This window comes from Canis aureus, chromosome 5, assembly GCF_053574225.1.
Source record: "Canis aureus isolate CA01 chromosome 5, VMU_Caureus_v.1.0, whole genome shotgun sequence".
Taxonomy (NCBI): Eukaryota; Metazoa; Chordata; class Mammalia; order Carnivora; family Canidae; genus Canis; species Canis aureus.
The window spans coordinates 19123982-19147675 of NC_135615.1; the positions used below are offsets into that span (position 1 = coordinate 19123982).

Below are 23694 nucleotides of genomic sequence, written 5' to 3' on the forward strand. Positions count from 1 at the left end.
GGCAACATTATAGTTTTTCCCCCAGTTAGTAAGGACAAAAGCAAGAAATGAACAGCAACTAAAAATCTGGATTGTGGGATGCCTGGGTAGCTCAGCGGTTGAGTGTCTGCCTTTGGCTCAGGGTGTGATCCTGGATTCCCGGTACTGAGTCCCACATGGGGCTCCTTGCATGGAGCCTACTTCTCCTCCCTCTGCCTGTGTCTCTTGTGAATGAATAAGTACAATCATTCATAAATAAATAAATAAATGAATGAATGAATGAATGAATGAATGATCCCTGGGTGGCGCAGCGGTTTGGCGTCTGCCTTTGGCCCAGGGCGCGATCCTGCAGACCCGGGATGGAATCCCACATCGGGCTCCCGGTGCATGGAGCCTGCTTCTCCCTCTGCCTGTGTCTCTGCCTCTCTCTCTCGCTCTCTCTGTGACTATCATAAATAAATAAAAATTAAAAAAAAATAAAATAAAATAAAAATAAATAAATAAAATTGTGACAACTTAATCCAAACATTTGTTATTGACTTTTTCTGGTAAAACATTTTGTTTACATTAAAAGTTACCAAAAAATGTGTGTTACTCTGCTGAGCTGTAATTTAACAGTAACAGACTAAAATTATTTCTACCTTATAAAACTGAAATACAAAAAAAACTATCTTTAAGAGCAAAAAAGGGAACAGGATCAAAGAAAAGTTGACAGAAATTTGAAGTCATACTTCCCCTCATATCATGTAGCACTTACCCTTCTCCTGTTAAAGCACAGCAGGACTGAATGTGCCACGGATGATCCTTAATTGAACTAAGGGTGAGGTATTTAGAGATTTCAGCTGCTGTCATGCACCCTTTCATATCCTGTTTATTTGCAAAGATTAGGACTGCAGCCTTCCGTAAATCCTGCAATCAATATGAAATATTTCTAATACATGAAATATCACAATCCAAATTAAACTAATCAAGCAAAAAAGGTCAGATATGCTCAACTGGACAGTTACACTGAAATCCCTCTACTTTAAAATGATTAGGCAGTAATATTTAGTTAAAATTTTTTTTTGAGAGATGCCTGGCTGGCTCAGTTCGTAGAATACACAACTCTTGATCACAGGGTTCTGAGTTCAAGCCCCATGTTGAGCCTAGAGCTTATTAAAAAAAAAGGGGGGGGGGGGTTCCTTGATGGCTCAGTTGGTTAAGTGTCTGCTTTTGGCTCAAGTCATGATCCTGGGGTCCTAGGACTGAGCCCCATGTGGGGCTCCCTGCTTTCTTCTCCTCCCTTTGCCTCTCCTCCCCACTTGTTTTCTCTCTCAAATAAAATCTATAAAAATAATAAATAAAAATTATATTGAAATGAAAATAAATTTTCTCAAATAATAATGACTTCATGATTAACTCTAACAAAATGGCCTTACTAACATAAGCCAGATTATCAAAAGTTTTTTTTATACTTTTGGGCCAAAGGGGTCAAACTAAAATAAACATGCATCTTAAACACTGATTTAAAACTATAGGAGCAATACTCTGACGGGAAAATATGGTATTATGTTACCAAATACTACAGAATTTCTCCAAATTTAAAAAAGAGGACTGAGGGTGAGGATGAGGAATATTTATTTTACTCATTAATATTGGTGTAAACTAACAGCATTCATTAATATTCACCACAGAACTGTTCATACGATCAAAATACTAGAAATAACCTAAACGTCAGATTAAAAAATTAAAAAGATTATTAAAATTTTAAAATTAATTTTTATTAAATTATTAATAAAATTTATTATAAAAATTAAAAAATTAAAAAGATTAAAAAAAAGAACAAATCAACTGTGGTATATTTATACAATAGAACACTAGATGGTTTTTTTAAAGGAATGAACTAAAGTTGTATGTACTGACATGGATAATCATAATGTTATGCTAAACAAAACAAAACAAAAAACAAAAAACACCAAAACTGAGTTACCGGGAAAAAAAAAAAATCTGTATCATTATATAAGAGTTTATGAACATAATATTTTGTCAACTGACAAAAAAGTAGAGAAAGTATCAAAAATATACATAGGTTTAGTAATCAACACTTTTAGGATAATGTAATTCTTTCAGAATTCTTTGAAAGAAAGGAAGGAAATGGGATTGGGAAGGTCACATAGGATATTTAATATCTTACACTGAATGGTGGGTGGACAAGTGTGTTTTATTATCTAAGTCTTTTGTGCATCTGAAATAGAATTAAGTGATCTCAGATCATTCACTGAAGAATTTTCAGTTATAGGGGCAGCCTGGGTGGCTCAGCAGTTTAGCGCCACCTTCAGCCCAGGGCATGATCCTGGAGACCCAGGATTGCCCACATCGGGCTCCCCGCATGGAGCCTGCTTCTCCCTCTGCCTGTGTCTCTGCCTCTCTCTCTGTGTCTCTAGTAAATAAATAAAATCTTTAAAAAATTTTAAAAATAAAGAATTTTCAGTTAAAATAAACCGAAAACTTAAGTTTTCCTTTTTCTTGCTTTATCAGACTCTTTAAGGCATGAATAAGTGGTTTTAACTTTGAAAAGTCGTGCCAATAACAGTAACAGTCTACAAATTAATGTGTTGAGCTTCTTCAAGTTTGAAAATGTAATGAAACTTTAAGACTTTCATCAAAATATAAAATTTTGTTAATGATGAAATAACCAACAGCAAAGCCCATAATCTTTGTAGAAAATCACAACCATTATACAGATACCTTACTCCATGGTTTACATTTGCTTTAAAAATTTACCTCATGAGCCAACATTCTGTACAATTCTTCTTTTGTAATGGCTAGTCGTTCCCTGTCAATGCTATCAACAACAAGAATGATGAACTAGAAGAAAATTAAAAAGAAAGAAAATTGAATGAAATCTTGAAGTTTTCTGTAAAACTACTCTCAAAGAAAGTGAGAATACTTTCTTTACATGACATCATTACCATAAAATGGTCTACTGCTTTTTCATCATAGTTTAAATTATACTGTAAAATCCAAATGTTAATGACTCATAATTTCAACAGATAAAAATTATGCCCATAGTTTATTTTAAAAAGGTTATGTCTTCATACATAATACTCTGTACACTAAGATTTATTTTTAAACAGGTAATAATTTTCGAAGAGAAAGTCACAGTAATTTAAGTAACTTTCACTAAAACTTGAAAGTACTCTATAATTGCTCACATAAGCAATCAGTAATTATTTATGTTTCACAATCTCTTGCCTAATAAAAAGGAGCACACAAGTTAGCCTGAAAAAGAGAAACACATTAAAAAAAAAAAACCCCAACTAATGAACAAGACATTTTAACATAACAAAACCAACAATAAAAGCCCTAGATAAAATGTGCTAAATAGAAACATGCCTACTTAGGAAATTTTTTTTTTAATTTTTTTTTTTTTTTTATGATAGTCACACACAGAGAGAGAGAGAGAGGCAGAGACACAGGCAGAGGGAGGAGCAGGCTCCATGCACCGGGAGCCCGATGTGGGATTCGATCCCAGGTCTCCAGGATCGCGCCCTGGGCCAAAGGCAGGCGCCAAACCGCTGCGCCACCCATGGATCCCCTACTTAGGAATTAATGCACTAGAGGGGATGCAGATGGAGTTAAAGCAGAGACATCAACAGGATTAGAGGAAGCTGTTGATAAAGGTGTGTATGTAAAAGATGGGTCTTATACATTAAAAATAAAAAGATCTTTGGTAAGGAAAGTAAGAAGATACAGTGCAAAGGGCCCCTACATTAGTATTTTAGAAGAAAAAGTGAGATTAAGAGATGCTGAACGTTATAACAGTGATGAAGAATCAATAGAGAGGGCAGCTCTGGTGGCTCGGTGGTTTAGCGCCGCCTTCAGCCCAGGGTGTGATCCTGGAGACCCGGGATCAAGTACACGTGGATCCCACGTCGGGGCTCCCTGCATGGAGCCTGCTTCTCCCTCTGCCTGTGTCTCTGCCTCCCTCTCTCTCTCTCTGTGTGTGTGTGTGTCTCTCATGAATAAATAAAATCTTTAAAAAAAAAAAAAAAGAATCAATAGAGGGAGGGTGACAGCAGATTGTTCAGAAGACCTTACAACTAGACAAAGAGATAACTAGAGTGATCTGCATATAAACTGGGCAGGGCTTGTTCAAAGGGGATAAAAGAGAAGAGACTGGAAGAAAGAAATGGAAGAAACTGGCAAAGTATCAGGGACAGAATAAAGGTAAGTGACTCTGATGAGAGGAGTGTGTCAGGAATTCACCAGCAGCTCAACTCCCTGCATTACAATGGAGACCTTAGGCTTCTGGAGGACTCGTCAGGATAAGGAATTTAAGAAGCTGATGAGGGTGCAAAAACCATCAGGGAAATACCACAGAGACCAGATTCCCTATGTGGCACTAAGATTTGCAGATGCCAGGTGCTGTGCTGGGATCCTGCAGTAAAGGCCAAAGGGTCTTTGTAGCAATTTTGAAATTCTTATAAAAGAGCTTATTAAAAAAAGAAAAAGTTCATGCAAATGGGGTCATTAATAACATATTTCTTTTTGGACCCATGCTAAGTCTTCTTGAGTTTCTGGAACCTCACTACCATTTTGCAACGCTATAAATATGTTGATCAGCGAGAATCAACTCTAACCTACTCATCAGAACTGATGGCTCTTCTGTCTCACACCTGCAGTACTTGCGAGTTTTGCAAAGGCACCGACAGCTGTGCTGTTTAAATACTGGTGATCAGCTCTGCTTTGAGCTGAGCAGGTCCCCTTAAATGTGATTTTTTTTTAACTATGCAGTCAGTGCTGTAAATGTATTTTCCCTTTATGATTTTCTTAGTAACATTCTTTTCTCTAGCTTACTTTATTGTCAGACTACAGTATATAACCCATACAACATATGAAATATATATTAATCCACATTTTATGTCATCAGTAGGGCTTCTGGTCAACAGGAGGCCATCAGTCAAGTTTTTGAGGAAGTCAAGTTATATGTGGACTTTGGACTGTGAAGGGAGGGGGGGTCACTGTCCCTAACCCTTGCGTTGTTCAAGGAGCAACTGTAGTCATGCTAAAAGACTTTCTAACATGTTTTAGTTTCAGAATGTTTTTTTATGATAGAAGTACATATGAAGCTAACCTATCTATAATCATATTTGCTTACCAACTTATCTTTCCCTGCAAATAAAAAAAATAATTAAGTGCTACCACAACTGCTAAAGATCTATGATACGCCATTTGGTTTTGACAGTCATAAACTGAACTGCATATATCTATGTAGATACTCATGTGATTGCAACATAAATCCCAAGGATTTATACTAAAAAAACAAACCTATTCACCAAAACTTCCTTGCATCTCCCCACACTCCCTTAAAAAAACACCCAATTTTTAATAGGCTTCATTTTAGAAAAAATAATAGGTTAGATGTACCTGTTTGTAAAGAGAAATTATGTATGCAATTGTATATTAGTATACTCAAAGATAAATCCCTTAATAGTACTGCACTGGTTTAAAAAAAAATCTGCCTCTAACAAGATATAAAAACAAAAACAGAAACTCATCTAGACTGTTTCCCAGGATGGCTCTAAAGTAGTAAAATAATGAAATAACTGACAGAGAATTTGGCTGAGGGTGGGGGCTGTAAATCCATTTTTAAAAAACAAATACGATCTCACCAAAAATTTGAATTTTGGAAATCTTGTATTAAATTAGGCTTAAAATATTTTATTTCTCCCCTAACCAGAGCCTCATAAAGTTGTGAGATCTTGGAACAGGTAATCTAACTGATTCCACTCTCTGCTTTCTCCAACAGTAGACATGTTACAGGATTACCGTGATGATGAACTGAGAATCTGCCCTATATATAATAAGCATACAGCAAATACTGGGCATCACTCTTTCTACTTGCCTTTTCTCTTCTATTTAAAAACCTCAAATTCCTTACAGAAAATGATCTTATTGAAAAGCAACTGTCAATACATCTTTATGTACAGCCTATCTATTTTCTGGGTTTATTCTTTGGTTCTTTTTATTAAAATTCAGAAGACAGCTTAGTATACCTCAGTGTTTGAGTAATACGTGTTCCAGGATGACCGCAGTGATTCTTGACCACCAATATCCCACATCAGAAAATGAGTGTTCTTCACAACTATTTCTTCAACATTGCTTCCTATGGTTGGAGATGTATGAACTACTTCATTCATTAAGCTGTCAAAAGACACCATAAAAAATCTTTTGTAAATCTTGAGAATCTGAAGGAAATTTCATCCCTATATTTTTAGTATCAATCACCCTTCCTTATTTGCATCAATGATGGTAATCATTAGCATCAAAAGTAGAACCTTATAGAACACTTGTACAAACAAATACCTAGATAAAGGACAACTCCTGAAGGAAGACTTTGTGTTTTTCTTTCAGTGGAATAAACTGAAAGCTTGATCTGGAGAGAAGGGAACACCGTGGTGTGAGTTTGTATTTCTGTGGCCAAAATTCCAATCCCAACATGCCCTGTTATCAGAGCAGAACCAGTGCTCCCTCTTGAAAGAGCAAGTTTCCAGGTGACTGTGACATCAATATGTGCAAGTAGAAACCACTGAAGAGAAGACTATGTATAATTTTTAAGACTGACTACGTGAGAAAATTGAGACTCAGGCCTATCAACCTAAACTACACCCTTAAAAAGATAGGGCTATAGGCAAATGAAAATAACTATAAATGTATTTAGAACACCAATGCTCATAACTACATAATCATAATTATTGGTTAAAATACATGAATTAATTCATTCAATAAATACATATTTGCCTATAATAAGCCGGTACTGTGTTGGAAGAAGCCTACAATTGCACTGTCTCTTGGGTTTTATGTATATTTTTGAAACTGTGGAAAATTATTTCAACAACTGACAGGTTTCTGAAATGTTTACATCTGATGTTTAAAGGTGAAGTCTTAGGAAAATACATAACAGCCAATGAATGAATGTTTTAAAGTAAAACAAGTAGTTATTCGCCTCTAAAACAACAAGCCACAGTTAAGAGTTTAGCAAAGTAGCTGAAAAATACATTAGACATTGCATAAGTAAAGTATTTCTGGAGAGCTGTCAGCTGATACACTTAGGATGAGGTGGAAAGAGATAAGAGCCATACAACTGTGCACTGTATCTAATAACTACTTGTTAAAATGCTTGGGACACAGATCCATTTCCTCTGCGTAATGTGGATCGTTTCATAAACACTGAAAGGATAATGGGAGCTACTTTGACAAGTGGATTGATGGGCTGTTAAAATTTCCTCAAGTATTAATGTAGTTCTCTGGAAGTCTCAAACCTTTCCCTGCTGGAAGCTAAAAAAGCAGTACTTTCAGGGGTGATCTTCATTTCTTTTGATCTGACAAGTCTGGCTTTTGTTCAACAATTCAGAGCTATTGGTCATGAGTAGCAACAGGCTTCCTAGAGATATCCATCTATTGACGTGAATGAAGCACAGAGCGGGAAGAATGAAGTGAAATGCACTTTATCACCTCACTCCAGCACCATTATATGTGGTTTATTTATTTTAGCTTACTATTAATTCTTTCAAGGCCAGAAAAAGATGAGTGTTTGCGAAGGCTTTAGCAAACATACAGCAGTTTTATTCACTTGTTAAACAAATTTTGTGTTTGATAAAATACAAAACCATATGCTGAAGCTTTTCCATTATGGTACCTTAATAATTACACAAAACTCATTCCAATAACTAAAATGATGAAAACTGTTTAAGAAAACAAATATACTTACAATTGGTAAAGAATGGTGGTTTTCCCTGCATTATCCAGTCCCACTATAATTACTTTGTGTTCTACAAAAAGAAAACAAACCATAAACATTTATCACTACTGCGTACTGCAATTACATGCTTTCAACACTGATTATTAGTTAGCTTTCTAATGAGAACCATTCACTGGATACTTATTACTGGAATGTTAAAACAGTAAAAAGAACTTCATGGTGTCAAGACCACCTGTATTAAATGAGGCATTCTGGTATGATGTTCTTCACCTGGCTGTCTTATACAAGAATGTGAGCTTTGGGTAGGAGGGAAGTACAATAGAACTGGCTCACTTATAATACGAAAAGCACCAATTCTGATCCTGACAAGGCATTATGACCTAAAATGCAAGTTTAAAAAAACTGTTTTGGGGCACTGGGTAGTTGAGTCAGTTAAGCCTCTCTGCCTCTTGATTAGGGCTTCAGGTCCTGATCTCAGGGTAGTGAGATCCAGTCCTGCACTGGGCTCCACGCTCAGAGCAGAGTCTGCTTTTCCCTTTCCCTCTGCTCCTCTGCAGCTATCCCCTCCAAATAAATAAGTAAAATCTTTTTAAAAATTGTTTTACCCAGGGGATCCCTGGGTGGCGCAGCGGTTTAGCGCCTGCCTTTGGCCCAGGGCGCGATCCTGGAGATCGAGGATCGAGTCCCACATCAGGCTCCCGGTGCATGGAGCCTGCTTCTCCCTCTGCCTGTGTCTCTGCCTCTCTCTCTCTCTCCCTCTGTGTGACTATCATAAATAAATAAAAAAAAAATTATAAAAAAAAATTGTTTTACACATCTGTTTGTCATCTCTTCTAATCAAATTAGCTTTTTATCAAGTTGTTTTTACACCTGGAAGTACTCCCACATACATATAACCAAGATTCTTTTCTTCCTTTCATGAAGAAATCCAATTAAAAACATAAAATTGAAAAGGTTTCCCTGTCACCAACAAGACACACATACTGTCTCTCATCCCTTCCACTAATTTATAGATACATAAGCAATTACTTAGTCCACAATACTTTTTCAATCTGGATTTCACAAGTCTCTTTCTTAAGATTTTATTTGAGAGAGAGAGAGAGAGAGAGAGAGAGAGAGAGAGGGAGGGAGAAAGGGCGTGCACACACACACATAAGAGCGCAATGGGGGGAGTGCAGATGGAGAAGCAGAATTCCCACTGAGCAAGGAGCCCCACAAGGGACTCGATTCCAAGACCATGAAATCATGACCTGAGCTGAAGGCAGATGCTTAACCAGCTGACCCACCCAGGGGCCCCTGGATTTTACAATTCTTTTGAGCAGATATGGTTTCTACTCTTTATACAACAAAAACTTCTTCAGTCTTCTCTTTCTGGTGCTATGCACAGAATAAATCACTTGCTTCACAGATCTGAAAGCCCACCGAGTTATTCTGTTAAGTGGTACAAACTATGAAACCTCCTTTGAACAGAGGAGAAAACACTCTAGAATCTTCTCGATTTTAACCTTTACAGGATATATTAAAGATACCTCTCTTCCTCAGGACAGAATGCTTAAAAAGCTAGTGAACCTCCAAAAGAACCACAACACAATTTGTTTTTAGTCAGCGATTTGACGTTACTTCATATCGGAACCCTGCTTCTCTTGTTAACCTGTGAATGTCAAAATTGTGATTATACATCTAATCAAATATCATCTCGTATTCCTATTCTAAAGTGTTAATACTGCATGAGTCAAAAAGGGGGGCCATAATTCAGACAAGGTGTTAGGTGACAAACCATGTTTGCGCCTTATAATGACTTGAACACTGTAAATAATGCCTATAATATTGCTGTACAAATGACATGAGGCTCTGAACAGCCTTTTTTCACTATGGCAGAAGCGGCTTTGTAAAAAACAAAACAAGGCAAAACTTGTTTGCTTATTATATAACTCACTATAATCCTTCTTTTTTGACTCTTTTGGCTCATACTCCCTAACTTCTAACAGAGGCAATCTTTGGGTCGCCCAATCTTTCACCCTTAAGGTTCAAGAATGAGAACCCTCTTATCAGTGCAAGACTAAGCATTCTAAATTTTGGTGACAGCTGGAAACCACCTGTCAGCATCTGGAGACCACGGGGTCCCTGCAGGAGTGAAAATAAAGCCACGAGTCTGGAAGTAAGCTAATCTTGGGGGGCAGATACTTCTGCCAGGAGAGGGGAACAGAAGGTAGTACCAGGTGGCTCACCGTTGAGGCAAATGAAGTAAACCAACACCCAGGGCCATCTTCTAAAAGTCCTGTTCCCTGCTTCACATTTTGTATTATGAGGATGATCAACACTATCAGCAGCATATGATGGCAAAACTCATAAATAATGCATCGTTTTGAAAGCCTGGTGCTTAGTTCAAACTAAGCCAGGGGTGACAGACAAACCCTAAAGGCGGACACAGTATGTGTTTCATTACAGTTTCAACTGTGTGATTAACTTAAGGTCTTTTGCAGATTCCTTTTTTCTCTCAGGGATAGGGAATTCTCGCAACTAAAACCAAACACACAATTTCAACTCTGTATTACAATGAAGGTGTTAGCATCAATCCTTCCATTAAGCCGAGGTCTATCTTCTGATATGATCACCAACAACCTGAGTCTGTATATCAAAGCGTCATCAACAGAAAAGAGCTAAATGATTTTTAAAAGCATGAAGTAACAAAGTTTATTTTAAATTTTTTCCTTGGGGGAAAAAATCTCTAACATCATTTGTACAAGAGGGAAATCAAAATCAAAGGGAATTTACTAAAAAAGCAAGTACAAAATTAAAGCTGTTTGTACTCTGCAGCATAATGGTAATGCCTGTCCTCCTTCAAATCCCTCTAGTCCCTAGCTGCCCCTGAAGTGTGCTGATGACCCAAAACTTGAGTTCCCAAATGCCAGTCAGTCAAGTTTTTACCTCTTCAAGGGACAAATGAGAAAAACATGGACAATGACACATACTCTTGTTGTAAGCAGAAAAGGAAATTAACGTGTTGCTTTAAATGTCCACAAGTGGTATCTAGATTAATAAGGTATAAATTCATGTGGTGGTATAGGACACTGCTTGGTATTAAACACGCGACTCACGGTGCCTGTTCTGTACTGCTGTCCTTTTGGTTGGGTGTAATCAACAGGCCACATGCAAATCTTAGTTTATGTATTGAAACAGAAAAATATCAACTAAACTATATAACTGTTAGTGATTACCTGTAGTCATGATAAAATAGTTTCCTTCCCGTCATAGCTAACGAAAGTAGATATAAAAGGATGCTTGTAAATTTGTACCATTTCTTATTGCCCAACAATAATCTTTATGTTTACCTAGTTGGTTAAAAAAAAAACAAAAACAAAAAAAAAACCTTCCAAAATATATCATTATAGTACAATTCAGTCTCAGTTAAGGTGAGAAAGAATCTAGCCTAAAGGTCAGACTTTGCACTGCTGCCAATCAGATGAACATTAGTCATTTAACATCACTTTTGCTTACAGACCCACTGAAATGTCTGAAGTTGTGAGGAGAAAACTATACAACTACATATTTTTACAACTTCAACCCATCTTTAACATGTATATATGTAAGCTACATGTTCTTCTAACTCCTCCAACTACTCTCTACAAAAATGACATATTTAGTTGGTAGACTGAGACACAGTCAATTCTTATGTAACCTTAAACAGGGAAAACTGTGAACATGGGTATAATTATAAAATTCCTTACTTAGAACAAATTCTGCAAATGTAATTATAGAACTTTACCTTCTTTATTGTTTTTCAGTGGCATTATTAAAATCAGTATGTTGTTACAGAGTAGAAGCTGCCTACGTTTGGGGCTAGAAATGTGTAGGTTGGAGGTGCAGTATGGACAACTTAAAAACTTTGATAGCCAAGTAAGTTTGAGTTAAGACACTACCACAACTATCGAGAGTTCCAATGAGTCCAAATAGTTGGTTTGTTTGTTTAAAGATTTTGTTTTTAAGTAATCTCTACATCCAGTGTGGGGTTGGATCTCACAACCCTGAGATCAAGAGTCCTAGGCTCTACTGACTGTGCCAGCTGGGTGCCCTGCATCCAAATGTTTTTCGAATGTGTGACAGTCACCTTGCCATCATATTTCACCAGAATTCTCTTCCAAGAGACCAAGTTGTAGCTCTTCCCACAACAGAGGTCTGAGAGAAGCACACTTCCAGTATTACTTAGCTAATCCATGCATCTCCAGAGTCAACACAAATCATGTTTATTTAAACTAAATGAAGGTCCAATTGCAGAGCTTTTGTTTAATTTTGATCGAATGTTTACACAAAAGTTTCCCTGCATGCGTGGCTATGGTATTTGTTCTCTTGGATGTCCTTAAAAGTTGGCTCATACTATTTTGTAAGCAAGGCATAAAGATGTAAAGCCTATACAGAATGAGGCTTCAAAAGAAAATTAGTAAGAGCACTCGCTTGTAGACAAACACAGATAAAAGATGGCTAAAAAGAAAAATGATGGAAAAAGGAACTTCAAAAAAATAAGTGGAAGAAAAAGTCAAAGAAAACCTTTTTCCCTTTACCAAATGAAAATGATTTACTAAATTCAATTTCTAGTTTTAGTATAGATACCAAATGAAAAATTGTAGTTTTTTTTTAAAGTTTTATTTATATATTCATGAGAGACAGACACAGAGAGAGAGGCAGAGACAAGGCAGAGGGAGAAGCAGGCTCCATGCAGGGAGCCCGATGTGGGACTTGATCCTGGATCCCGGGATCACGTCCTGAGCCAAAAGCAGCACTCAACCACTGAGCCACCCAGGAATCCCTGTAGTTATTATATAGAACACCAAATAATTCAAATAGACAAACGTAAGATAAAAATTAGAGAATCACTAAATATTGGCAGTGCTAATAAAGCAGAAAACAGTATGTTAACATTTGTTATGTTAAAACTGGGTATTGCTGAAATGTGATAAAATGATCAACTTTTAATCTTAAGTATATGCAAGCCCAGAAGATAGGATGAAATAGGGATTGCTACCTTCTAGATATATTATAAAAGCCTTATATGAGCACAGAGTATGCAAACAACTTCATAACTAAACAAATAAAAATGTCCTTTGCCAAATATGGTGATTCAGCAAATTTAGGATATCGAATATACAGAAAATGAATCTGCATCGTTACAAAGAGTAGGTATTAAAAAGTCAGAAGAGGGCAGCCCCGGTGGCGCAGCGGTTTAGCGCCGCCTGCAGCCCAGGGCATGATCCTGGAGACCCTGGATCAAGTCCCGCGTCAGGCTCTCTGTATGATGCCTGCTTCTCCCTCTGCCTGTGTCTCTGCCTCTCTCTCTCTCTGTCTCTATGAATAAATAAATAAAATCTTTAAAAAAAAATCTATATTAAAAAAAAAAAGTCAGAAGATATGCTGTCACAATCTGAGACCTGAAGGCCAGATGGCCTGTATAGCAATGAGGAGCACCCAAGGAAATATGGCTTTTGGAAAAAAAAAAAAAAAGATAATAAAAAAAAAAATATCCTTACATTGCTCATAGAATCATAAAACAGACTGCAGAACTGGAGATCTATTCCCTTTCTTCCACCTCTTAACCTACAAATGGCTCACCTATAAAGGCATTTCTGAGGAACCAAGGTCTCCAAAAAGACACTACTGACCTGAGCCTTCTTCCTTAGGTTACAGATAAGAAATTAGGGATCCCTGGGTGGCGCAGCGGTTTGGCACCTGCCTTTGGCCCGGGGCGCAATCCTGGAGACCCAGGATCGAATCCCACGTCGGGCTCCCTGCATGGAGCCTGCTTCTCCCTCTGTCTGTGTCTCTGCCTCTCTGTCTCTCTCTCTGTGTGACTATCATGAATAAATAAATAAAATCTTAAAAAAAAAAAAAGAAATTAAAGTTCTATGAAGTTATTTATTCTAGTAAACATTGGTGAGAGCCAGCATTTGTTTTCCTTTTTTGCTATAAAGTATTAACTTCCCTTCCAAATTATTCAGTCTCCCTCTACTCCTACCTCAGCTCCCATATTCCCGGATGCCTAAATTTTGTTAAGAGTAGCTATGTAAATCTAATGATTCAACAATTCAACATTTCTTGAGTTCATTTTACACCTGACTTTAATATTTGTGATTAAGACGAAAAAGCAAGGATTCTCTACCCTTAAAAATCTTAAAGGTGCATATGTAAATAAGCACTTACAGCACAGCATCGTTAGTATAAAGCAATAGATATGGACATATCACATGGTAATATTCTCAAGAATAACAGATCTAGAACCTAGCTCTCACGTAAGGAGATAAATGTCAAGAGCAAAAAAGAGTATTACAGAGTTTCAGTCTGAGTGTTTTATGTGCAATGTGCAAGTTAATCCTCACGATCATTCCATGGGAAAGTGGTGGCATTCTTCATTTTACTGATGAGGAAACAACGGAGTCAATCTTAAGTTGAACATGCTGAGAAGTTTGGCTAATGGTCTCCCAGTGTGAGAGAGACATTTCTATGACAAAACGGAATCTTACAATCTTACAATAATAAATAAGAATAGCTTATTGGATAGACCAAAAATACTTTTCTGGTAGCTAAGAGGACTAAATACAGATTTTTAAAAAAAGATTAAAGATTCTAAGAAGGCAGAAGACACTAAGATCTCAGGCCAGAGTGAAGTGCCTAAAAGACCAAAGATTGCCCCTCATCCCCAACTCACTGAACAAAGGCAATGATTAGAAAAGATTAAGCAGGAAATATTGAAATTGATATAACTCATACAGTTCTCTGGAGAATTCAAATGTTGCCCAAGGGAAGGTTACAATCAGGAAGGCAAATGTTAAGGGGCAAAGACAATGCATGGTTTTCAAATTGTGGTCATGGCGCATGACCACAGTTGTTTATATATACTATAAATATATTTTGCATTATGACTCAGGACACACACAACTGAAACAAAAGTTTCACAACACTGTATCTTTACTAACTGAGGGACACTGTAATAGTTTCTATTTTAGAATGTTCATTCTTTGTTTTAATGCTGGTCCTCACTAAATTGACTTCATAACTTACTAATGGATTATATTGGATAATTTGGGAAAAAGTTGTATTTGAGAAATACAAGTAAACTGGGTGAGTGCAAATATATACAAAATTTTCAAATTCAAGAAGCTCAGCAAACTCCAAACAGGATAAATACAAAGAAAAGCAAAGCTAGGAATGTCATGGTCAATCTTCTGAAAACCAAAGATAATGGGAAAATCTTGAAGGCAGCAAGAGAAAATCAGGTTATGTAAAGGGAACTAAAGATATGAATGTTGGTTGATTTTTTACAAGGAAAAAAATAGGAGGCCTGAAGACAGTGGAATAACTTTAAAGCACTAAAGGGAGAAAAAAAAAGTGACCTAAGATTCTATATTCAGCAAAAATATACTTCAAGAATGAAGGCAAAAAAATACACTTTCAGATAAAAGAAAACTAACACCATTCATCACCAAAAGGGCTACCCTACAAAAATGCTGAAATTCTTTGGCTTGAAGGGAAATTATACTAGATGGAAATTCAAAGCATCAAAAATAATAATATAAGTAAACATAAGAGAAATTTTGCCCTTTCTTAAAATATTTAGGAATATATGACTGTTAGCAAAAAATTGTAACATCACTGTACAGTTTGTAACTAATGTAGGTACAATACTTATGGCACAAAGTATCAAAGTTCTTACACTTTAGAAGTGTTACATTACTGACTCTTAAGTAGATTGAGGAAAGGTAACAATGTATGTTGCAATCCCTAGTGATTATAAAAATAATGTAAAAAGGATCACTATAAAAAAGCCAGTAAATAAAATAAAATGGAATTGTAAGAAAACAAAAACAATTAACCCAGAGCAAAGTGGGGAAGGAAGAACAGAGAAACAACAAAACAAAACGAATGCAGATGGGACAATAGGGAATAATAAAATAGCATACTTTAATATCTGTATCATAAATTGAACCACATCAATAAATTCGGCTAAACATTATAATTAAAAGAGAATTTCACACTAGATCAGAAAGCAGAAGATCACACAATGAATGTCCTCTAGCAGAGATACACATTAGGATACAGAATGTCTGAATAACACTAACAACTACTTGGGATGCCTGGGTGGCTCAGTGGTTTAGTGCCTGCCTTTGTTAGGCCCAGGTTGTGATCCTGGAGTCCCTGGTGATCAACTCCCACATAGGGCTCCCTGCATGGAGCCTGCTTCTCCCTCTGCCTGTGTCTCTGCCTCTCTCTCTCTCTCTCTCTCTCTCTCTCTCATGAATAAATAAAATCTTAAAAAAAAAAAAAAAAACAAACACTAACTACCATAACTTACAGAGTTTACAGAGTATTTTACAATTCCAGATTACACATTTTTTTCAAGCACAAAAGTTACATGTAGGGATCCCTGGGTGGCGCAGCGGTTTGGCGCTTGCCTTTGGCCCAGGGCGCGATCCTGGAGACCCGGGATCGAATCCCGCATCGGGCTCCCGGTGAATGGAGCCTGCTTCTCTGCCTGTGTCTCTGCCTCTCTCTCTCTCTCTCTGTGACTATCATAAATAAATAAAAAAAAAAAAAATTTAAAAAAAAAATTAAAAAAAAAAAACAAAAGTTACATGTACCAAACATTTGGATGGACTATAAAAAAGCCTCAATAAATCTGACCAAAAAAAAAAAGGAAATCTTACAGAGCATAGTTCTGAACACAATGGAATTAAATAACGAACCAATAATAAGCTATCTAGGAAAATAAATATTTGAAAACTAAACACTTATAAATAATCCACAGGTCAAAATAGAAATAACAATATTAAAACATTTCAAACTGAAAGACATACAACAAATTAAAATTTGTGGAATGATGTTAACACAATTCTTAGGAAGGATACTTAAAGCTTTAAAATGTAACATATGAATGGAATAAGAGACAAAAACTATGACACACACCCTATTTTAAGAAGATTGCGGGGGCACAAAGTAAACTCAAAGTAGATGGAAGGAAATAAACAACAGAAATTGGTAAAATGAAAAAGCAGAAAACAGAAAAAACTAAAATCTTTGAAAAGATTAACAAACATGTTGGAGGACTGACACTGGACTTCAAAATCTACTGTGAAGTAGTACAATAACCAAGATGGTGTATGGTATTGGGATGGACATATAGATCAATGCAAGAGAAAAGTCCAGAGATAAGACTCAATCTTTCACCAAAGACTCCAAAGTGTCCATTATGAAAGCAAAGTCTTCAGTAAATTATGCTAGAACAAGCAAATGTCCAAGTAAAAAAATTTATAAGTAATGAATCCCAACCCCTTTACTCATCTGGTAACTGCAAAATAATCTGAGATGGCTCATAGACCTAAGTATAAAAGCCAAAGCTTGTAGATGAAAGGAACAGGACACAAAAAGCAAGAGCCATTAAAAAAATAAATAAAAAATAAAAAAGTTGAAAAATCAGACTTCACCCAAATTTAAAATTTCTACTCAGCAAAACCTGCATTAATAGAAAATGAATAAGGAAGCCACAGACTGGAGAAATATTCATAAAACATACATCTGGCAAAGGATTCAGTTCCAGAAAATATAATTATATATATAATTTTGTAAACAAAAAAAAATTTTAACAAGAAAAGGATTTGAACATTCCGCATAAGAAATATGTATGGCTCATCAGCACGTGAAAAAATGCTTAACACCCAAAAGCCATCAGAAAAATGCAAATTAAAACCAAAATGAGTTATCACTACTCATCTAACTGAATAACTAAAAATAAAAAGACTGAGGACATCAAATGTTGCTAAGGATGTTAAAAGCATAAGTCTCAGAAATGCCTGGGTGGCTCAGTTGGTTAAACGGTCAGCTCTTGGTTTTGGCTCAGGTCATGATCTCAATGATCATGGGGATAGAGCCCAGTGTTGGGCTCCACACTCAGTGGGGTTTGCTTCTCTCTCTCTGTCCTGTCAAGTTCTCACCCCCCATTTCTGTGTGTGCATGCACACGCTCTGTAATGTAAAAAAATAAATCTTAAAAAAGTAGATGTCTCAAACACTGCTGATGAGAGTATAAGAACAGTTTAACACTTTACAAAACAATCTAATAGTTTCTTATTAAACTCATCATATATCTAGCCTAGGATCTAAAAATTGCACTTCCAGATATTCATCTGGAGAAATGAAAACATGACTACAAAAACTCATAAGAGTATTACATATTACAACTTGTCATGACACAAATGAATAAACCAACTGTGGCATAGTCATTCTATGGAACTACAACAGCTCCATGGGTAAAGCCTCCAATCTGAAAGGCTAATATAAAAATAAACAAACAGAAAACAGAAAACTAGAAGAAAACTTCAAAGAAACTTAGAAGGTTATGGAACTTAGAAGGTTATGGAACAATGCCACAAGAACAATGAAAAATATAATATTTCACAAATAAAAGGCTTTCATAAATTAAAAATGATAGAATCAAAATATTCAATAGGAAGATCGAAAGACAAAGGATATATCCCAGAAAGTAAAACTCAGGGAAAAAAAGACAGTATAATGGAAAAGAATACTACATAATCCAGTAGGCACAATACAACCAATAAGATTTCCAAAAAGTAGAGGAAAACATTCTAACAGAAACATAATTAAAAAATATTTAGAACTGAAAAACGTCCAACTTTATGTTGAAAAGGTCCAGAAGGTCCAGGAGGCCTAGCACAATGAACCAAAAAAGATACATAACAAGGCACATGTCTCTGAAATTTAAAAATACCAAGGATAAATGGAAAATTCTAAACTCTACTAGAAAGAGAAAAAAAAAATCAGAATAAGAATGATACTGGTAAAAAAAAAAAAGAAAAGAAAAGAAAAGAAAAAGAATGATACTGGTGTTTTAAACACGGGGCGGGGGAGACACCGGAGAGCTAGAAGACAATGATAATACCTTTAAACCTCCTCTGAAAGATGTTTTTCCAACTCAGAATTTTATATTCAGCCCAGTTATAAATCAAAAGCAAAGACAGACCAAAACATTTTCAGGCATTTGTAATCACAAGAAAAATTACTGCTTTGGACACCTTTGCAAATAATTTCTGTAGGATGTACTTCATAAAAAAAAAAAAAAAAAAAAAAAGGAAAGCAAGAAAAAAAAAAAGACATAAGTTCGAATAAAACAGAAAAGCAAAGGAAATTCCTGGAATGACTGCAAAGACAAGTCCAGCACAGCTGCGTAGCAGGCAGAGGGAAGCAAGCTCAGTTTGGAGCAGAAAGGAATACTGTGGGATTGGGGAGGAAGGGTATCTCATCTGATTAAGTGTGATACAGAAAAACTTTGTACAGAGTTTTGGGTTAGAATGAAAGGACTCAGTCAAATATACAAAGAAAACTAAGGTGAGATATAATTATTTACTCTATGGGGAAAAGGTTGTAGGAAGAAGGGGAACATAATTATAGCACACTGTGGCTCAGGCGTTAACTAAATTTTACAGTCACAATAATGAAAAGGCAGTGTGTATTATAAATCAAAACACTATGTTGGGATGAGAAGGGAAAAGGGCATAAAGTACTAATTTCTCTTCTAAAACAAATGATTAGTATACCTAAAACTAATACGTTCTATGACAATGATATCTCAAAAGACAAAGGATAGGATTGAAATTTCCAGATATGCATACTATTAAAAAATATGGAAGTATGTACTGGACAGGTATGTTCATAAATCTATAAAGATAATCAGATTTGAAATTATCTCCTGCATTGATCATTACATCCAAGTAACATCTTTGAGCTTATAATTAAGCAATACAAAATTCCCGAGACTGTGTACTTTGTCATAGTTTTATATAGACAACCACACATAAGCATACGTATTCCCAGAAAGGTATCAAATTTATGAGAAGGTGCCTTGTGCTGTAAAATGGTACAGGAAAGCAATCCCTGGGTGGCTCAGTGGTTCAGCGCCGCCTTCAGCCCAGGGCCTCATCCTGGAGACCCCGGACTGAGTCCCACATCGGGCTCCCTGCAGGGAGACTGCTTCTCCCTCTACCTGTGTCTCTGCCTCTATCTCTCATGAATAAATAAATAGAATCTTAAAAAAAAAAAAACAAAAAAAAAAAAGGTACAGGAAAAAACAGATGGGAGGCAAATACTGAAAACCAGATAAGGGAAAGGAGTATTTAAAATCAGATACCTAGTTCTCAATGCTGGAGGCAAATGTAAATCATCTAGGCAGTTACACCCAGGCCACTCTGCCCCATTCTGATCTAATTGGTCTGAGATAGGGCCGTGGGCTTATTATCCTAATATGCAATCAAGATGGAGTGATTTGAGAATTTCAGATTAGTTGCACTACAGTGGTGAAAATGGGAAACTGAGACTGTCAGTTAATTTCGTTGATATGAGTAAAAAATACAAAAGTATCAGTCCAATGACATTATTCCCCTGCTTAAAAAATAACATAGCGAGCCATCCCTTCCACAGCTCTGTACAGCTTAACGTCTCAGTGGGCTGACACACAAGGCCCTCTGTGATCAGCTTCCATGGGCTACCTCTCCAACCTCAACTCCTCTAACTCCTCCACAGGCCAACTAACATACAGCCAAACTAAACTATTTTCAGCTTCCCTCAAGGTGCCCAAGTATTCAATTCCTCTCCATTTACATATCATTAGTCCTTCAACCTAGAATAATACACCCCTTCTACTTACTCTGCTTAGCACACCCGTAAACTCCCATTAACAGGAAAGGACAAGTATACCTTTTTCGGTAAAGTGTTCCAGGAACCACTTGAGAAAAATTAACCACTTAGCTCTTGGTGATCATCACACTTCTATACGTATCCCTTAAAAGAATTTACCACACCACATTTTTCCCCCGTGGGTCTCATTTGCTGATCTTTTGAGTACTTTGTGAGCAAGGAACTACGTTATCATTTCTCTTTGTATTTTTTTTTTTTTTTTACCTTTGTATATCCTATGCCTTAAAGGAGACTGTCCATGCAAGGGCCCAACTAATTAAATATTAGCTGCATGAACAAATAAGGATAAAAATGACACAATAACCTTTCGCTCTAAATTTTCAACAGGAAAGTTTAAAGAAAAGAAAAATTCTAAAGAGTGGTGGGGATTTAGGAGGCCTGACAATTATGCGACTTTAAGCAGCCCGTGAATGTTTTTCATCTCTTAAATTTTCCCTTTACATCCTCTGTTCCCTTCTAGTCTGATTAATGAAATTAAAGAAGGCTTACTACAAGTAATAAGACATCAGTAATAAAAATAGGGTAGAGAAAGAGGAATTGATTGGGTAACACAGGTAGAAACAAAGACTTTGGCAATGTTTTGTCTCTTAAACTATGGGAAAATATAAGCAGATGAAAACTGTTGATCTTTATACTTTTCAGGATGTCTTAAAATGCTCTTTTACATATAGTAGTGAACTCATGTAATAAGGACTAGAAAATATAAACTGCTGGAAAAAAAATCATGTATTAAATATATAGATAATATCCTTAAGGAGGTAAGCTCCGACCACTCGGGCAGCCCGGGTGGCTGAGCGGTTTAGCGCCGCCTTCAGCCCAGGGCCTGACCCTGGAGACCCGGGATCGAGTCCCACGTTGGGCTCCCTGCGTGGAGCCTGCTTCTCCCTCTGCCTGTGTCTCTGCCTCTCTCTCTCTTTCTCTCTCTCTGTCTCTCATGAATAAATAAATAAAATCTTAAAAAAAGAAAAAAAGCTTCGACCCTTAGAAATCACCTGAAGTGCGGCATCCGTGGTCATTGCATATATACACATAACTGCACATATACACACATACACGTATTTGTAGAGGTGTATACATACACTCGCATTATTCACGAGTTTGGAAAAGTCTATTTTCGTGTTAACTGCGGAACAAATTAACTAAAGCCATTTCACTTTGTTCACGACTTCTCAAATCTAGGTACGGAAACAGGACGTTGGCAGTAACAACTTGGTTATCACTGTAAAACCCGGGCTTGTATTACGTCGGGTATCAAATGGAAAATGAAACTGAATTTAAAAAGTAGATACAATCACTAAGAAAGCATTCCGTTCAAAGAATGCCTAAAACTATCTGCTGGCAGCCCTCCCCCCCGTCTTATCTATTTATTTATTTTTTGGTCTGAGTATTTTCCCTCTTCAGAAAACATCCCATCTCATCCTCTGACTCAGAACAGGTTTTACAACTTCTTGCTTTGGCCCTTTGGACTTCCAACTCCTAAATGTCTCATAACCTGTTCCAGACTAATTACGGACACGTAATCTCCTAGACAGAACCACCAAAGGCGTACAGTTCGCTAACACCTAAGAAAGAAATACAGGGTTTAGGATGCGGATGTGCGGAACCCCGTGCATCTCACACCACTCGTTGCCGAGTTCGAGGACGCAGAGCGAAATCAGAGAGAGCGCCAAGGCGCAGGGGCTCCAAGAGCAGGGCTGGGGGTGGGGGGTGGGGGGGAGCACTAAGAACTTAAAAAAAAAAAGTTGATAGGTTTCTGGGCGGGCAGTTATCACGGGGCAAGCCACAGGATGCTTAACTGGATATGGAGAGGGCCCTCGAAACGCCTCCAGGTATCACCAGGTGCTTTCCGCTCTGCTTCGCCCAAACCCAGAAATTCTTAGTCTGGACCCTGGGATCCCAAATGCCTCCGGTTCTCACTCCTCGTTTCTCGCACCCATCCAGCCTCTCCAGCACCTTCTCGCGCCCCCCCCGCCCCCCCCCCCGGCAAATACCGAGTTTCTACCCGCCGCCTCGAGAAAAATCACTTCTCAGCGACGCAGAACGTTAGCGGGCGCCGGCAGCGCTGCCTCCGGCTTGGCCCCCAGGCGCCCGGACCCTCCGCCCCCGAGTCGAGCCGCTGCGCAGCCCCGTGCTCCTCACCTTGGTTACAGAAGAGGCTCCACAGTTTAGCGAAGATGAGCCCCATCATGAGCACCTGGGCGGGCCGCGGGGTCCCTCAGCAGCAGGTGCCGCTGTGCCGGGCCCCCCAGCACGGCGCTGGCCGGAGCGAACCGTGGAGGAGAGTACGGAGACCGCGCGGCGAGGGCACTGGCGGGCCGACCCGCCGCGATCGGCCGCTCAGCTACCGGTCCGAAGGCACGGCGCCCAGTCGCCGCCGGACAGCCCTTTGTTTCGAGCCCACTGAGCCCTACGCCGACCCGTAGTCCCCTCGGTCTGAACCCACCTACCGACCAGAGCTTCCACCAGCCCCGAGCCCCGCCTCCGCTCCGCCTCCCCTCCGGATTCCCGGCCACCCATCGCCGGAAGGACGGGCCCTGACGTCGGCGCGCTGGCGTAAGCACACGCTTTCGACGTGGCGTTTCCTCCCACTTCACTTCCGGTGGGCGGGCTCCAAAGGGCCCGGCTGTGCGGGAGCCTCGGGTGCGTGGGAGTTGGGGAGTTTCCCCAAGTGAGCGCTGGCGCCGGCTGTCCCGGTACCTGATTCGGTTGCTGCGCAGGTGCGCCCCTGTCCTCCCAGCTGTGGGGCAGCTGTGCAGCTCGGTTTGGTGCCCTGTGACCGTCACCCCGGGCGGGCGAAGTAGAACTGGGTGGGAGGCGGTCCTCGGAATGCCGGCGGCCCCAGGGTTCGCTTACGTGGTTCGCGGCGAGCCCTCCGGGTTTTGCCGCGCCTTGGAATTTTCACGGAGCCCAAATACACGAAGAAGGAAAAAAAAAAAGCTTCCTTTAATTGAAATGAAATGCCAGTAATCTCTCCAGTTCAGCAAAAATAGAGGGGAAAGCGTGCTGTACCTCGAGCAAAGAAAGTGAAGCCTCAAGAGTAAAGATCGAATTCGGGAATTAAAAAAAAAAAAATCTAAGATCCCTTATAAGGATTTGTTATGAACTTAATACCTGGAAGAATTGGCTGCAGCTGGAATTGAATTCAATTGATTACTCGGTTAACCTTTTAAGTCCAAAAGCTAAGCCTCTCCCGAAGTGTTTTCATTCCACTTTCTTTTC

The 23694-nt window shown here is 38.2% G+C and overlaps 1 protein-coding gene across 4 annotated transcripts in view; it reads right to left on the reverse strand.

Moving 5' to 3' along the window:
- Nucleotides 1–23694, reverse strand: part of ARL5B (ARF like GTPase 5B) — a 36020-nt gene that overhangs the window by 7392 nt on the left and 4934 nt on the right. Inside the window, exons 1-5 of one of the 4 annotated variants that reach the window (XM_077897035.1) lie at nt 23173–23313; nt 7733–7793; nt 6018–6165; nt 2743–2826; nt 737–888 (exon numbers count right to left, since the gene is read on the reverse strand). In XM_077897035.1, coding sequence (XP_077753161.1) covers nt 737–888; nt 2743–2826; nt 6018–6161 — 380 coding nt within the window. In that variant the 5' untranslated portion in view covers nt 6162–6165; nt 7733–7793; nt 23173–23313. Of the gene's footprint in view, nt 1–736; nt 889–2742; nt 2827–6017; nt 6166–7732; nt 7794–22271; nt 22390–22614; nt 22945–23172; nt 23314–23694 lie in introns of those variants that run through there. The other 3 variants (XM_077897033.1, XM_077897036.1, XM_077897034.1) reach the window with 3 other exon arrangements.